Source organism: Rosa rugosa, chromosome 1 (genome assembly GCF_958449725.1).
Source record: "Rosa rugosa chromosome 1, drRosRugo1.1, whole genome shotgun sequence".
Lineage (NCBI taxonomy): Eukaryota > Viridiplantae > Streptophyta > Magnoliopsida > Rosales > Rosaceae > Rosa > Rosa rugosa.
In genome coordinates this window covers 54,234,746-54,252,006 of record NC_084820.1, presented here as the reverse complement: position 1 = coordinate 54,252,006, position 17,261 = coordinate 54,234,746, and the positions used below count along the sequence as shown (strand labels likewise).

Below are 17,261 nucleotides of genomic sequence, written 5' to 3'. Positions count from 1 at the left end.
TCAATAAAACCTTCAGGTTGTACCATGAAGATTTCTTCCTCTAGCTCCCCATTCAGGAAAGCTGTTTTTACATCCATTTGATGTAATTCCATGTCATAATGAGCTACTAGAGCCATTATGATTCGAAATGAATCTTTAGTTGAAACATGTGAGAAAGTTTCTGCAAATCTATCCCTTCCTTCTGTGTGAAACCCTTAGCAACTAGTCTAGCTTTATGTCTTTCTATGTTTCCACTGGCATCTCTCTTGGTTTTGAAAACCCACTTGCAGCCAATTGGTTTGTGATTTTCTTTTGGCTTTACAAGCTCCCAAACTTCATTCTTGTACATAGAGTCAAGCTCTGCAATCATAGCTTGAGTCCATTCTTCAGACTGTTTACTTCTAGTTGCTTGCTTAAAACTAGTGGGATCATTGTCATTAGATAATGCAGACTCAACTTCATTCAGGTATACTTTCATAAATATCATCCTCCCCTCCAAACCTCGGTTTTCTCACTCTTTGTGATCTTCTAGGTTCCACAACTTGATTTAGTTGTGGCTCGAGTTGAGATTGAGGTTTTGGCTGAGGTTCAGGTTGTGTTTTAGTTGGAGTCTCTTGTACTTGCTCCTGCCCTAAGTCTAGTTCAGCCATTTCAGAATCATGGTCATCAACCTCTAAAGTATCAACTACTGCATTTTGATCTTCAACTAGATTTTGACTTTGGGCTAATCCTGAGTTTAATAAATTATTTTGAATGCTTTGCATTACTGCTACGCTATCCACATTTTCTGCAATTTCTTCAAAATCTGAAGAGAAGTCCTCAAAGTTTGTATTGCAGACACTTTCACCTAAAAATTTAACTTGATGAGTTTCAAAAACTCTATGTGATCAAATGATGAGGTGAATAAAGTTTATAGCCTTTAGACTTTTCACAATAGCCAATAAAATGACAAGTCACAGACTTTGGATCAAGCTTTCCTAAATTTGGATTATAAATCCTTGTTTCTGCTTTATAGCCCCAAACATGACAATGGTGCAGACTTGGTTGCCTCTCCCACACCATAATTCAAATGGTGTTTTATCTACAGCTTTGCTTGGGGATCTATTGCAAAGATAATTTGCAGTTCTTAAGGCTTCTCCCCAAAATATTTTTGGCAATCCTGAGGTGCACATCATACTTCTTACCATGTTTAATAAAGTTCTATTTTTCCTTTTAGCTACCCCATTTTGTTGGGGATTATATGGTGTTGTATACTGAGCCTTTATACCTACATCTTGCAGATATAAAGCAAATGGAATGTACCCTTTTGTTGTCCTTGCTCAGTGTACTTGCCATAAAACTCTCCCCCCCTATTTGACTTCACAACCTTAATTTTCAAGTCCAGTTGATGTTCAACCTCAGTTTTGAAAATTTTAAAAGCCTCAAGTGATTGTGATTTTTCTGACAGTAAATAAATGTAGCTATACCTGGAAAAATCGTCTATAAAGGTAATGAAATAAGTATTTCCACATATTGTCTTATGTTTGAATGGTCCACATATGTCTGTGTGAATCAATTCCAACAGTTTCTTTCTTCTGTTGACATTTTTCTTCCTTAAGTTTGTCATTTTTCCTTTATAACATTCAATACAATTTTCAAGATCATCAAAGTTTAACTCTGGTAGTGTCTTATTATTCACAAGCATTTTCAGTCTATCTTTTGATATGTGGCCAAGTCTCCTGTGCCACAAGTATGCAGATTTTTCATTGTGCAGGGTTCTTTTTACACCAGTAACAGTACGTGTTTGTGCTTAATGTGTTATTGTTATTTTCAACAAGGTTTCCTGTTGACTTAATGAACAATTTAATCTGAAATAATCATTCACAATAACACCAGAACCAAAAGTAGAATATTCTTTAAACAAGAAATCAAGAGAATCCTTAAAAAAATTTATTCCACTCGAATCAATGTAAAAATTACATCTATTCCTAACCAAAAGACTAAATGAAAGCAAATTCCTCTTAATTGAGGGAATATAATAAACACTACCTAAAACCAGAAAATTTCCTAATCCCAAATCTAGCTTTAAAGATCCTACTGCCTTAACTGCAACCCTCATTCCCTTGCCAACGCATATGTTAGCTTCATCACTTCTTGGCTTCCTCTTCCTTACGAATCCCTGCAAAGAATTCGTAATATGTAAGGGACTGCCACTATCTAACCAGTAAGAATGAGGTTCAATGTTAACAAAATTAACTTCTAATGAAAATGTTTCTAAACGATTAAATAAATTAATCTTACTTTTTTTCACAAGCCATGCCTTAAAACCTGTACAGTCCTTCTTCATGTGTCATACTTTCTTACAAAAGTAGCACTTGAACTTAAACGACTTGTTAACCTTAGCTGCTGCAGTATTTCCTGATGGCTTAGCAATAGTTTTCTTAGGCTAAGCTTGTTCTATTTCTTTGGCTTTTCAACTAGGTTAACAGAGGTCGAGAGCTGTTTCTCCTTCTTCATTCTACTCTCTTCATCATTGATTAGCATTGGCATTTCTTGTATCAATGATCTTGTGTCTTGATCTAGCATGCCTGTACTTCTGTATTTTGTAACTTAGTTCTGAAACTCCAAAAACCTCCTTTCAGTTCTCAATTTCTTACTTATTTCAGGCATTAATTGGAGACTCACGGAAAATGATTCAAGTTGATCTTTTGGAGTTTCATAAAACCCTACAATGCAGTTGCTGCTGAATTCATCAGAAAAATGAGAATAATTAATTGGAATTTCTTTATTTTTTATCTGCTGTTTTCCTCTTCTTCTAGATAGTTTGTGTATGTGTATCTAGTTCTCATGATAGTGAATTGAGTCTGAAGAAAACTATGAAAAGCAAGCAGCTTTTTCGGTTTAGGCTTCTAGCAATTCATTTCTTGGTGTAACTGTCAGTTCTATTCATGGTGATTGACTCAATTCAGAGTCAAGTCTAATTACACGAGTATTTGACATTAATTTTATGGATTTCTTAATTAGTATTCAAGGTTTGATAACCTAGTTCGCCAGAATAAAACAAGAAAGGTTGATCACCTAAGTATCCTATTTCACAATATGAATTGAAAATAACCAATTTTCACATAAACATACTTGGTAAATAAGTAAGGCCACCCCTTCAGAAGCATGCCTTGGATTAGATGGCAGCAGCTGTTATCCTTTTGGAATTTGGACTCGCTTTCAGGCTTTCAGCTGGATTTTCATGCAAACTGGCCCTTGGAAGCTGCAAGTGGTGGGAACCAAGAATATAAATACACATTCAACACAAAATAAAACATCAAAATAAATGATGAAAATAAAATTAGGGAGAGAACGGCTAACCTCTGGAGTATTGTTCTCTATCAGTACCACTCGAAACCGTTATTGGAAGCTCCATAAACCCATCTGCTAAATGTCCAGAGTGTTTTTCTGTCTTATACTGAACCTGGAATGAATATGCAATTAGTAAGCAGTAAAATCAGAAGAAGCAGAACATCAGAACATGCATGAGCGCCCTTGCACTCGTACGGTCGTACCATGAATGTAAGCATCAACATAGGAAGGCCAAGAATCACCCAACAATGCCTACTTACAAAAAGAAACCCGAGACTTTTGCACCATGGCATTTGATGTATAATTTGATCGGCCAGTGCACAAATACGGTAGTCAATTCTCCGCCCTAAAATGGGTTGAATGCGTCAGGCCAGTTCCTTCATGTAGTGAAATGTGTCTACTTGGATTCAACCTAGCACGTTGTTTAGTAGAAACGACAATTTTTATTTTTACCCCACTTATTTGATGTTCTAAATAACTAATAGATAACAACTCACGGACTGCAAGTGGCCTAGTGATTGAGCATCCTCATTGCGAACCTCCCTATTTGAGTTCGATTCACGAACTTGTCAAAATGGCTAGGCACTGTGCAATTGAAGCATTTCATATGCGCCGGGAGATTAGCCATTGGACCTAGGAATCCATTAAAATACCTTCACGTTGCCAAAAAAAAAAAAAAAACATTTGACGGCAACTCAAGCGGGTTGGTTATTTGCTACACACATGGCCATTAGGCTCCAACCAAGTTTCAAGAACAAAATAAGATTTAGAAAAGCCTAATGCCTTTTCTAATTCCAATTAAGCCCAAAAGAACATGGCCCAAGTTCGGGCTCTTTTTCTCGGGAATGTCACAGCACCTGTAAGTCTGTATAGTGGCCACTAGTGCCGATGGTGAGGCCGCCATCGCCGGCCGTCTCGAAAGCCGCCGTAGGCTCTCGCGATGATAAGTACCAGATTGCAGAGAGAGATTACTAACTTACTATAAATACATTAACAAATACTATTCAAGAATAATAACAGGAGTATATCTAAGCAGGTTATCATTCACAAAAGCAGTTTATGCAGATTATAAGGATAAGAATGAGGACTAACTGCTTTTATTTGGCAATCTATCACCGCCGCTGATTAAGAGGCCGCCGCCGTCGACTTGCTTTTCAGGTTCTCTCTTTTACTTTAGGTTTCTCACTTTTCACTTACATTTTCTTGTTTTATGTCTTGCTTGGCAACTTGACTGTAAAAGAAACATGTAAATGTGAATTTACAGTGAGGCTTTCAGCCCGAAAAGAATCTGGACCGGTCGGGTCGGGGCATACCGACCTGGTCTAAGTTAGGCCATTGATAGTTTATATTAGGGCTAAATACAAATTACTACCCTGTGGTTTAGGTCCAAAATCAATTCAGTCCCTGAACTTCTAATTTCATCAAAAACACCCATGCACTTTCAATTTTGATCTAATAGGTCCAATTTGTTAGTTTTCCGACAATTGAGTTATTTAACTTGTTAACGTGGCTCATATATGACCTATGTTTTATGATGTGGTGTCGAGGTGGTCTGCATAGTCAATTTAGGAGTGAGTCCTACTATTAAAAATAAATAGTTTTTCAACAAATAATCCAACTATAACTTGAACCCATAACAGAATATTAACGAATTGGACCTATTAGATCAAAATTGAAAGTGCAGGGGTGTTTTTGATGAAATTAGAAGTCCAGGGACTGAATTGATTTTGGACCTAAACCACAGGGTACTAACTCGTATTTAGCCCTTTATATTAATGTGCTTACTTCAGGTCTGAATCTCTAAAGCTTAGAGCTTGAAACAAATGTATGGTTGCCATTTTCTCTCTGCCATGTTCTGCAAACTCTTTATCCTTGACTTGCCAAGTCCAAGTCTTGTAATTTAACCACTAGCTAAGTCTAAGTTTTATTATTTAACCAATTCCTTAATTTCTTTTTTATCAATATCAAATTCATTCAAATGGAAGAAAGTGTTACAAGTAGGATTACAATATGCCATCAATTCCTTAATTTCTTTTTGATCGATGACTTCTCTAGAAGTGGAGACTTGAGAGATTGGATCAGGAATAGCTTATTCCAATTCTTTGAAGGGTATATTACACTATCTGGCCATTATTTGAATTCTCCCTTTTTTTAGGTTGTCCTTCACTAATAATTTCAGTATTTGTTAGAAACATCATATTTATTTGTTTATGTAATACCAGTGGAATTCCAGTCTAGCTGAGTTATTTGCAAAATGATGTCTCCATCAGAAGTCTTCCACCTTAACAAGAGTTGGACTTACCTTATTAAAAAGCCTTAGTTAAAATGGAATGTTAAAACCATGTCCGATTGTATAATACTGCCGGAATAAATTACTGGAAGGGGGGAGAGGATCTGAATTCTGGCATGGGTGCGGGTAAATGCTCTTAAGTCTTAACTATAAAACTCGCAAAAAGTTGGGTCTTTTGGATTAGTAGTTCTTAGATGTAACTTGGAATAAATTGAGAAACAAAGACTAGTAGCTGCATTAGGTACATTCTTTAATTTGGTCCAGTATCAGGTGAGATATGACTGGAATTGGCTGGAAATTGTTAAGTAACCAATTGAACAAGACTGGCCATTCAGAAACCAGAAGTAAACAATGACTTGAATTTGAACAATTATATCACATTGGCTTCTGTATCTTTATTTAATATTAGGACTTTTCTTTTGTTCTTTTTCTGCAGAATTATATACTATTCTGTTCATTATTTCTTATAAGAATCATATTTTACTGTCTTATATATCAATCATATGTCTTTTGCTTCCATTGCTTGCTGTTACATATTTTTACAGTTGTCAGAAATCCATCAATAGGCTTCAGACTTCAGATCCAGTAAACTCACTCTCTATTTAACTGGTCCATATTCACAATTTCTTTCTTCATCATCCCTATTCTTGCTTGCTTCATAATTGGAAATCATTAACTCCAAGTATGTTTAGAGTTATTTATAATCAGTAATCACATGCTTGAACTCCATTTACTAATTGCCAATGTGTTGGCTTGATCTTAATTTGTAATGAGATTCAGGATCAGTAGTTGTCAACAAGATTTTGAGGTGGGAATGCAAACTCAAACAACCTGAATTCAAACCTAACTATTTCTAGATATGGTTCTCTGACTTCTCTCAATTTATACTTTTTTGTATCTGGATATGGTTCTGTGATTATGCAATGCTCTATAAACTTGAAAGTCATACAGAAAATTCAAAAGAAAATGACATTGCTATTTTAATAACATTTCTTCCATAAGAAAAGAAAAAGAAAAGTTATGATTACCACTCACCTGCTATTTTAAATCACTTTTCTTCTATAAGAAAAGAAAAAAAAGTTATATTTACCACTCACCTGACTTTTGGGATTTTTTTTTTTTTTTTTTAGTATGTTGTTTCATTTCTCTTGTAGCATGTTTGGTGTTTATGTTTATATTGATGTACAAATTTGCAGCCTAGCTTTGACTGTTGACTATTGGCTACTTGTTATGGCTTTATTTTGAATGATCTGAAACTATTTTTAATAGCAATTTTAGCGTTATTCTTTAATTATAGTCGATAAATAATTTAGTAATTCTTTTATTATTGAAACTGTGTCTGGAGGTACTTACAAAAATTATAATTTGCAACTATTCACTTTTGGATTTCCTTTAACCTAGTTTGATTTTTCTAAATTGGTTCAACAGGACTTCAAAACCAGAATTTTGTTAGCTACAACCCACTTATTCCATTTTCTTACATCCATCCTATTCTTTCTATGTACATACATGTTTACAAACTCTTTATTTCTACAGTGCCAACTGCAGATTGCAATTGCCAATTCATCTGATTAATTAGTTGGAGCTACATTCTGACAATTTCCAAAGAGGAGAGCACCCCATGGCCATTGCAATTATCATCGATTTGATCTATGGTCTTGTTCTTATTTACTTCCTTTACATAGTCGCAAGTGAATTTGCTTTCAGATTCTCCAAGAGAAAGTATAAGTTGATTAAAAGAGAATGGAGATTACTGGGTGCTCTATTAGAGGATTTCGATGAAGTTACAAGATCTGGGATTCAAATTACCCAGAAAGCCAGTACACTTTTGGATTCAGGACCTGTCCAAGCTGGATTAACTATACAACTGAATGATAAGGAAACCGGCTGGATAACGAATGCAAGAAAAGTGGTTACTTGTGTTCAAAGCTTTCGAAGGTTGAGAAAGAGAAGACAATATCCAATGCTGTTTTTCTATGTCTTGGTTGATCTGGTACCGATGATTGGTGTTGCCCTTGGGATGAAATGGCTCACTGATGTCCTTGGGGAGAAGAAATTATGTGCCGACATCTGTAGATCACTGGAGCAGACAAGTTCCAAGGTTCGGAGTCTGCAGGACAGATCTTATGTTGATGAAGTTGAATGTATATCTGTCAATTCTGTGCCACCAACAGCCCAACTTGGCTTGAGAATTGATCCTGAGTTGATCATTTCCTCTGTCAGAACCTCTGTCACTGAAAAACCAGAAGTTAAATCCTTCATAATGCATTTGCAGCTACTGCAGGCTTTCATGAAAGATTTGCGAAGGCTCAAAGTACTGGAAAGTAAAAGGGAGGAGTCCTGGGTGATAGCAGCAAACAAGACCCTTGAAAAAGCAAAGGGTGCCACTAAAATCATTAATAAAGCAGCAGCAAATCAACGAAGAAGTTGGCTTTCAGATTGCAGAAATTGGAGGGCTGGGAGGAAGCTTAATGGGCACATAATGTACTTTGACAGCAGAATCTCTGGTCTCCTGGAAACAAAGGAAAGATACGGTTTTAAATTTGTCAAACGAGACTCATCATTGAGATCTGCTGTACACCGCGCTTCTCAACGGAAAAGCAATCAATATCAGATCACAGATGATAAGGATCTCTCTGATTTAAACAGCATTCGGAACCGGCTCATTCAACTGCCAAAAACAAGCAATAAGGTGGTATCTCATGTCAGCTCATTGAGCAAGGAGCTGGAGCATATGCATAAGCTGTTGGAAGATACAAAAGCAACTGAATATGCGGGTAATTTTAGAAATTCTTGCTTGGAGCAATTGAAGAAAATGGTTTGTGAAGCAGAGCGGTACTCAATAACCCACATGGAGGACTCTGACTCAGAGTATCTGTCTGAGATTCAACGAATCACAGATGCTGTCATTCTTCTTCAACAATGTGTGAAAGTATATTCCATTGAGGTCAGGAAGGAGTCATGCTCGGTCGTTGGGTTTGACGAAGACATACATAAACTGGTCCAGCAATTGACAGCTAACAGTGAATTGCATATCATTTCCATTGGGGGAATGAAGGGCATTGGTAAGACAACTCTGGCGAAGAAAGTTTATCACCATGGTACCATTGCAAGCCATTTTAAAGTCCGACGATGGGTATCTATACCTCACATGCATAATGAAAATGCACTTCTGAGAAGTGTTGGAAGCCAGATTGTGAAGAGCGAAGAGAAATGGACTGCAAAAGATTTCTGGATCAAGAACGTGCGTGATTTCTTGAAGGAGAAGCGATACCTTTTAGTTTTGGACAATGTCCCATCAAAGGAAGTCTTGGATTCTCTTAAAGCAGCATTATTTCCAGAAATGATGAATGGGAGTAAGGTGGTGCTAACCACAAACAGCAAGGCCCTGGCTTTACATGTTGATACTGATCAAAATAGTACTCAATATCCAATTCGGCTACGAACCCAAGAAGAGAGCTGGGAATTTTTCACCCAGATGGTGCACATTTATTCTGATCAAGAAGAAACCAATGCAAAGAAACTTGTAGCAAGAACTGGAGGCTTACCACTTGTGATCTTACGTCTTGGGTATCTACTGTCAAGGAAGAAAGTGACAGCTGAGGAACTGTCAAGGCTGCTTGATCGTATCACTCATGGGCGGAACCAAACACCATGGTTAGATACTCTAGCACTAAATAAAAAGGATTTGCAAGAAGGTCACTTCGAACTCTTCCCTGGTGAGTTTGAAATCCCTGCAAGGAGATTAGTGGCTTCATGGATTGCAAAAGGGTTGGTGGCAGAAGATTTTGCATTCGATCATCTCTTAGATTTGATCAACCGCTGTATGATTCAAGTAGTTGAAAGGAAGCCTAATGGGGATGTCAAGACATGTCGCTTGCCTTCTGCGCTTCGGGAACTCTGGTTGCAAGACAAAGGCAATAGCAGCAAAACATGCTCATGGTCCCAAAGTACAAGTCCAGACCAGCAACTTATTGCCTATCACTTTGATGATAATGATGCCAGTTTCAGTAGGATCAATGGTCTCAACATGAATACGCCAAATGTTTTGCAGAATGGCAAGTATCCCCAATCCATTCTTTTCTTTGATACTCGAGAAGGAAATAAACCAGGAGAGGAGATAGGTTACTTTCTTCGCAAGGGTATTGCTGGTAGTTTCTTTCAGCAGCTGCTGGTTCTTGACCTGGAGCGTGTATTCAGACCTCAATTACCGACTACCATAGGTAAATTAAAGAAGCTGAAATATCTAGGCTTAAGGTGGACATACCTAGAGGAAATGCCAGCATCTATAGGCAATTTGGTGGAACTCCAAACTCTAGATTTGAAGCATACTCGTATTACAATTATCTCAAGTTCAATTTGGAAACTGAAGAACCTTCGGCACCTGTACTTGAATGAGAATTGTCGAATCAAATTTAGGTCCCTAACAGCTGCCATTTCCATGAGGGAACTGAAGACACTATCAGGTGTATTTCTAGATAAGGGGAATCTTGTGAAGGATCGACTCGACAAGTTGACCAACCTTCGAAAGTTGGGATTGACATTCCAGCTGACGCAGCCAGAGCAAAAGGTCATAGCAAGATGGATTGTGCAGCTGAATGACTTGGAGTCTTTGAAGTTGGCATCTATTAATGAGAAGAGTGCACCTCAACTTCTGAGATTGAAACCTCTTTTACGCCTCAAGAAACTGTCCACCCTATACTTGTCTGGAAAGCTTGAAAACCCATCCATTGAACTCCCTGAAAGTCTTATTCATCTTACCTTATCAGCCTCTGGAATTGTTAATGATCCAATGCCAAAGTTAGGGAAGCTTCCAAATCTCAAATCCCTTGCTTTGAACTCTGATTCTTATCAAGGAACAGACATGGTTTGCTCAGTGAATGACTTTCCCCAGCTTTTTGTTCTCAAGCTTTGGAAACTAGATACTCTAAAAAGATTGGTTGTGCAAGAAGGAGCAATGCGGAATCTTAGGGAGTTGGAGATTAGATCCTGCAGGATCTTGACATCTACTTCTGGATTAACACATTTGAAGATCCTACAGGAATTGAAGTTAACTAATATGCCTAACAAATACACAGGCCATGTGGAAAATGACTTTGCAGAAGCTGTGCTACGGTCTGCTGGCAAAGCTATTCACTGTCCTGCGATCAAAATTGATAATTGGTAGTCCATACCAAATGTTACTTTGGCTTTAATCAGTTTTAGGTATGCATGTTCCTTTGATTACGTTTGATCTCCATGATTAGTTTCATTTCCAATGTGTTGCTTCTTCAGTGGTTTCTAATGTAAATGTGTTTCATCCCTCAGTGTCATACTGATTCTATGAGAAATATGAGATTAGGTCTTTTCGATGTGTACTTTCATGTGAAGTGTGATGACTCCTGAAATATTGAGCCTTTAGAGTAATTGATTTCTTGATGAAACTGTCACTTAATTCATTAGTTCTATTCATGAAGAAGACAAATTTTGATCTAAACATAATCTTACTGTGAAACATTTGTTAACACTGCAGTTTGTAGCTTTGTTCTGGTTTTTTCAGATGGTAGGTGTTTCTTAGTAGAATTTGGTTCTCTATTATGAACTCAACAAATTTACTATTATTGTACTCTCTACATAGCGTTTGCTCTGCACGTATAGAGGTTTTGGAATAATGAATTTCATTATCATGTTTGGCATAAGCACTTGGGGAATGAGATGTGTATGAATTGGGAAAATGTTTAAACTTACTTTAGATTTGCCAGTTCCATTTCCCTCTTGCCTCCACGCAATTCAAATACCAAAACTTTCGAGCTTGCGTAACAAGTAATTTGTAGCTTTGTTCTGGTTTTTCCAAATGGTAGGTGTTTCTTAGTAGAATTTGGTTCTCTTTATTATGAACTCAACAAATTTACGGTTTTGGAATAATGAATTTCATTCTCATGTTTGGCATAAGCACTTGGGGAATGAGGTGTATGAATTGGGAAAATGTGTAAACTTACTTCAGATTCGCCGGTTCCATTTCCCTCTTGCGTCCACCCAATTCAAATACCAAAACTTTCAAGCTTGTGTGACAACCCAAAGCCTCACCTGAAAGTGCTAGCTGAACTAGCTTTTGGATTTCTAGGCCATGCTCAACTACTCTAGATCTTCTCAGTACATCAACAATCCTGGATCAGGTATCAAGATTCTCCCTCTTAATTAGGAAAGCATGCAATCAGAATATAATGTTGATGTACTGGGAAACCATTTACATACTCACAATCTCACCACATATTGCAAGTCATTTGGGGAGTGGCGTCGTTATGCTCATCGGCAGTGAGCTGCCATTGAAAGTTGAAACCATGCATAGGCCCTTTAGCCTCACATAACCATTGAGCTAGTTTGCAGTCTCTTACCATTATAAGTTTATAACAACCAATTCTCTCTCTGGTCGTCCCAACGAATTAGTTGAACACTTTTGGATTCCTAAGTTTTACCGGAATACCCTAGATATCCCCATGTGTCACATAACCCATTTTACATCCCTACTGTGATTAGAAGCACGTCGTGTTCTACTTCTAGCCTGAAAATTGAACAGTCAAAGCTTTGACTGTCATCTAACAGTCAAAGCTAGATCTTACAATCAAATTGCATAGAATTCTCACCTAATGTCGTTTTTGAGTGTAGGTCTTTCTTACTAGTTATGTACCTAACTACAAGTCAAGTCATCTTATTTATAAATAAACGGAGATAGCAATTGACAGAGTTGATTGGGAAGTCTACTGAAAAGAAATAAGTTCAGGTTAATCATCAATATAGGCTGCTGGTCTGATTAGGTAAACTGATTGAGAAGTCGTCTTAACATTGATTTTATAGTCTTTAGGACTTGATAAATTAATCCCACTTCTTTAATGAGTTATTATGTATTATCAAAGTCTATGTTCAGTCTGTATGCGTGCTTAATAAAATCAGAGTAATATAATTGCATTTGATCAGAGGATAAAAAAAATAATATAATAATGCTTACACAGAGCCTAATACATAATTGATTTTTCAAAAGCCAGGCTAGAATCCCCAACATTATCCTTCTTTAAGTTAGAAATGTCTAATTCTGAACTTGTGAGTTGTGACCAAAAATATGTTTTGCATTTCAGAAAATCATTTGTCCGTCCGGCCAGCTCCTCAAGTCACTTAACATGTCTAAGAGTATCATTTTTGAAAGAGCTTTCTATATTTTTAGGACCCTCTTCAATATCAAACTAGCTCGGTAGGAATAGAGCTCTAAAGTCTGTCACTGGTGAGCCATTTCTTGAAAGTTGGAGAGAATAACTAGCCATGTTAGTTACAAGTAAGCTGACCAATCATCTTTGATTTCTTTTCGGTTTTGTGGCATCTTTTCCTACAGTTCATAAGCACAATGAAGGACAAAGCAAACTTAGTAATTTGAATAATACATTGTTCCTGTGCTTGCCATGTATTGTGAAGTTCTGTCTTTTTGTTTTGTTTTCCTTGATGAAACATGTAATAATTAACATTTATGTGTTTCAGTTCTTAGCAGTTTCACTTTCGCTAAGCAGAGGAATCTAGTTGAGATTTTTCCAGAAAGTCTGAGAATATTATGGAGCTTGTGGGAAATCCGCGTTACGGTGCTAGTGAGCCTCATCCTACAAGGCATTCTCATACTGTTAGGCAACAGGAGAAAACATTCAACCAGAAATTGGCTTAGGTTTATTCTCTGGCTTGCCTACTTGTCCGCAGACTGGGTTGCAACACTCTCACTCAGCCTACTTTCCAGCAATTCGATAGACCATGATGCGAATTCAAAAGACCTAGACTACATCATCATAGCATTTTGGGCTCCATTTCTTCTTCTTCACCTCGGTGGCCCAGACACTATTACCGCATCATCTTTGGAAGACAATGAGTTGTGGTGGAGGCACTTCCTTGTGCTACTAGTCCAGGTTGCAGTTGCTTTCTACATCTTCCTTAGAGCCTGGGGTGGTTACGCACTTAACTTCCTAGCCATTCCCATGTTCGTTGCTGGCATTATCAAATTTGGAGAAAGGACTTGGGTTCTGAGGTCTGCAAGCAGTGACAATTTTAGAGAGTCTATGCTCCCTCCTCCTGATCCAGGCCCCAACTACGCCAGATACATGAACGAGTTCCGCTCTAAGGAATCTGAAGGCTTCAAGGTTGAGTTAGGGAGAGTGATTGAAACTCCTAAAGTCGGTTATTATTCCCATACAGCACCAAGAAACATTTTTCCAAATGCAGCCAATCTGCAAGATGCCCATCTTTTCTTCAATATTTTCAAGGCGCTGTTTGCTGATCTCATCCTCAACATCCATGATATCGTAAACAGCCGATCCTTCTTCCAGAGCAGATCCTACGGTGAAGCTTTCAAAGTGATTGAGATTGAGCTCGGATTCTTGTATGATGTGTTTTATACAAAAGCTGTGCTGGTTTATTCTGTCAGGGGTGCCATTTTTCGTGCTGTCAGTTCTGTTTGCATCACTTTTGTTTCTGTCTTCTTCTGGCTCATTGAGAAGAAAGCTTACTCTAAAGAAAATGTAATCCTCACTTATGTGTTGTTGGCTGGAGCTATCATCCTAGAGATCTATGCTGTATTTTTATTATTCCTCTCAGATTGGACAATGCTATGGCTAAGTAAGAAAAGGAGAGCAGGGAAATTGTTTTATCCGGCAATTAAATCTGTTTCTTCAGCTGAAAACAAGAGGTGGTCTAATGTGATATCGCAACAGAACTTGATACGTTTCTGCCTTGAAGATACACCTGTGAAGTGCTCTATTCTGCAGAAGGTCCAGATATACAAGAAACTGAAGATATATAAGAAGTTGAAAAAGCACCTTTACATTGGTTCAAAGGATGTTTATCAGGAGTTGAAAGAACTGATATTTGATCAGCTTCTAAAGAAATCAAGGACTGCCCCAGAACTCAAGGACTGCAAGAAATTATGTACTCATAGGGGTGCCTGGATTCTTGAAAGTGAGAAATGTCATGATAAACTTGGCTGGAGCATTGAAGAAGAATTCGATCAAAGCCTTCTTCTTTGGCATATTGCAACAGACCTCTGTTATTACTCTGATATGAAGAGAACCCCAAACTTTGTTGAGGATCAAAGTTGTAAAGATAGCAAGTCTATATCAGAATATATGCTGTATCTTCTAGTTATGTGCCCCTCCATGCTACCCAATGGCATCGGACAAATCAGGTTCCAAGACACATGTGCCGAGGCCATTGAATTCTTTGAAGAAAGAAAATGCAAAGGAGACAAAAAGGCTAGCAAAGCATTACTTGAGGTGAGCACTGAAATACCTCCTGCTGAAATTAAAGGAGATAGAAGCAAGTCTGTGCTATTTGATGCCTGCAGGCTTGCGAAGACATTGCAATTGCTAGAAACTGAAGAAAAATGGGAGAATAAAAAGAAGTGGAAGTTGATAAGTCATGTGTGGGTGGAAATGCTATCTTATGCTGCAAGTCATTGTCCATGGAATCAGCATGCTCGGCAACTCAGACGGGGTGGAGAGCTGCTCACTCATGTGTGGCTTCTTATGGCACATCTTGGTATAACTGAACAGTTTCAAATTTCAAAGGGCCATGCTAGAGCTAAATGGATTGTGCAGTGAAATTCATATGTATGCAGGATTTTTTTAAAAAGAAGGCCAGAAAGACCTCTTGATACTCTACTAGGTATATATAAATTCTGTTGTATGATAATATGCTTTTTTTTTATTTTTGTACTTTGGAGTATCTCAAAGATGTCCTAGTCCAAAATAAGGTACTCAATTCACTTAAGAAATGGACGACTCATGTGTTTGAATATGATCTTTAAGTTTTTAATAACACACTTTAAGTTACTCTCTCCAAACTGGTTCTCTTTTATATCAAATGATTCAGTCTCCAAAAGCGCTTCCAGCATAGAAGTTCGATTGTGCAACAGCGCTTTCTAGAGAAGCATCGTCACACGAACCCAATATACAAGTGCTTTGGATCAGAGATGTTGAAGTAGAAGCTTCATCCCACACAAGGCTGACATAACTTCTTTTGTCGTGATATAGGAGACCAGTTCCAGAAGACTAAATGGTGAAAATGATGGAGATAATGTAGATTGCTACACTATGATTTGCAATTAAATTTAATATATTAAGTAAACGACTCCAAATTAAAGTCAAAATAATATCAAAGTTCACACATTTGAAAGTAGCCACTCAGATCAATTAATTAAGTTGTCGAACTCCACCCTATGCACTAGTGTTGACATACATACTCAAAAAGTATGAAAACACGTGTGTGAACGGGTACTATAATATCCCCCGCCCTATGCATTATCAGAGCAAGAGAACAATGCGTCTAACTTTCTCTGTCTATCTAGAAGCTCGCGGTAGTTAGGACTTAGGAGTTTAGGACTTAACCTATTACTTCCACACCTAACCTTGAGGTTACTCGTGAGTCATGCCATGAAACTTTAAAATGCTTACATAGGGCAAACGTATCATGTGGCTGGTAGGGCTGCCCAATCAGTGAACATGCAAATGAGTGTTTTAGATAATTTATTTTAATAAGTAATAATAGTTTTGGAACACAATTAAAATTTTCTGGATTTTGATTTGGCTGCCTCACCGCCACCTGGTACGTTTGTTCTATATAAGAATCTCTCACAAATAAATTGAGTAGTGTTGTAAAACGATATTAAAAGAATTTGAGAGACAGAGTTTAGACACAGTGAATGAAGTATGAGAAAATGGAGTGATTCTATTCATCTCACAATGAGGTTTATATAGGAGTACCTCAGGTTTACAAAAGGTAACTATTTAACGATTACATCAATCACTCGTCTGATTACAATCAATCAATCGCTAATTATATTCTGTTAATCACCAATCAATCTTAATTGGCATATATCACGCAACACTAATTGTTATTACATGAATAGCCACATTAATATTTACAACACTCCCCCTTGGATATTCCATGTCAATAGTGTTGCCCCTGCTATGCGCTTCTAAGTTGCCTCGTCAAAAACCTTGCCAAGTAATAAAAACCCTGTGAGAAAAAACAACTTTGGTCAAAGGAGAAAAAGAGCACAACGCGCTTGAGTGTGGATTAGCAATATCACAGCTTTAGAGATAGGAGGAGTCTTCTTATCAGCGCCATAAGTAGGTAGTATGTCTACGAGAGGGATGCATTAGAGTTGCTACACCAAAACCTTGGCCGGTAAACCCAGTGGGAGAAACCCGTGGTCGAAGGGAAAAGATGAGCAAATGCATATATGTCAAATCAAAGCATATTCTGGATGCAGTAAGTGGGGTGACCATGCTAAAGATGTGCCTCGTCAAAACCTTGTCAGGTAACAAAACCCAGTGGGACAAAATAACCCTGGACGAAGGACAAAAAGAGTACACGATGGTCAAATGAGTATGCTTTAGGATACTCCCCCTGATCGATTTTGACTCCCCCTGAAAATTACATGTTAGGTAATTCAGATAATTTACGTAGACCAATACCTTGTACATGCTTCTGGAATGTAGACTTTGGTAGTGACTTAGTAAAGAGGTCTGCACAATTGTCTTCAGATCAAATCTACTTAACTTCAATCTTCTGATGCTCCTGTTGTTGCTGATTGAAGGAGAACTTCGGTACAATATGTTTGGTGTTGTCTCCTTTGATGAAACTCGTCTTT

The 17,261-nt window shown here is 37.7% G+C and overlaps 2 protein-coding genes across 2 annotated transcripts; both read left to right on the top strand.

Annotated features, from left to right (window-relative positions):
• The first annotated feature begins 7,223 nt into the window (after positions 1-7,223).
• Positions 7,224-10,769, top strand: LOC133730643 (putative inactive disease susceptibility protein LOV1). Its single transcript, XM_062158196.1, has one exon. It carries the CDS (start codon positions 7,224-7,226, stop codon positions 10,767-10,769), a length of 3,546 nt encoding a protein of 1,181 aa, XP_062014180.1.
• Positions 10,770-12,639: 1,870 nt separating this feature from the next.
• LOC133741407 (uncharacterized) lies at positions 12,640-15,375 on the top strand. The gene is made up of 2 exons (XM_062169315.1): positions 12,640-12,908; positions 13,109-15,375. Exons 1-2 carry the CDS (start codon positions 12,896-12,898, stop codon positions 15,205-15,207), a joined length of 2,112 nt encoding a protein of 703 aa, XP_062025299.1. The 5' UTR covers positions 12,640-12,895; the 3' UTR covers positions 15,208-15,375.
• The last annotated feature ends 1,886 nt before the right edge of the window (positions 15,376-17,261 follow it).

Excerpts from the sequence above, each read along its gene's own strand:
- LOC133730643 (XM_062158196.1), top strand. The coding sequence starts at position 7,224 with ATGGCCATTGCAATTATCATCGATTTGATCTATGGTCTTGTTCTTATT.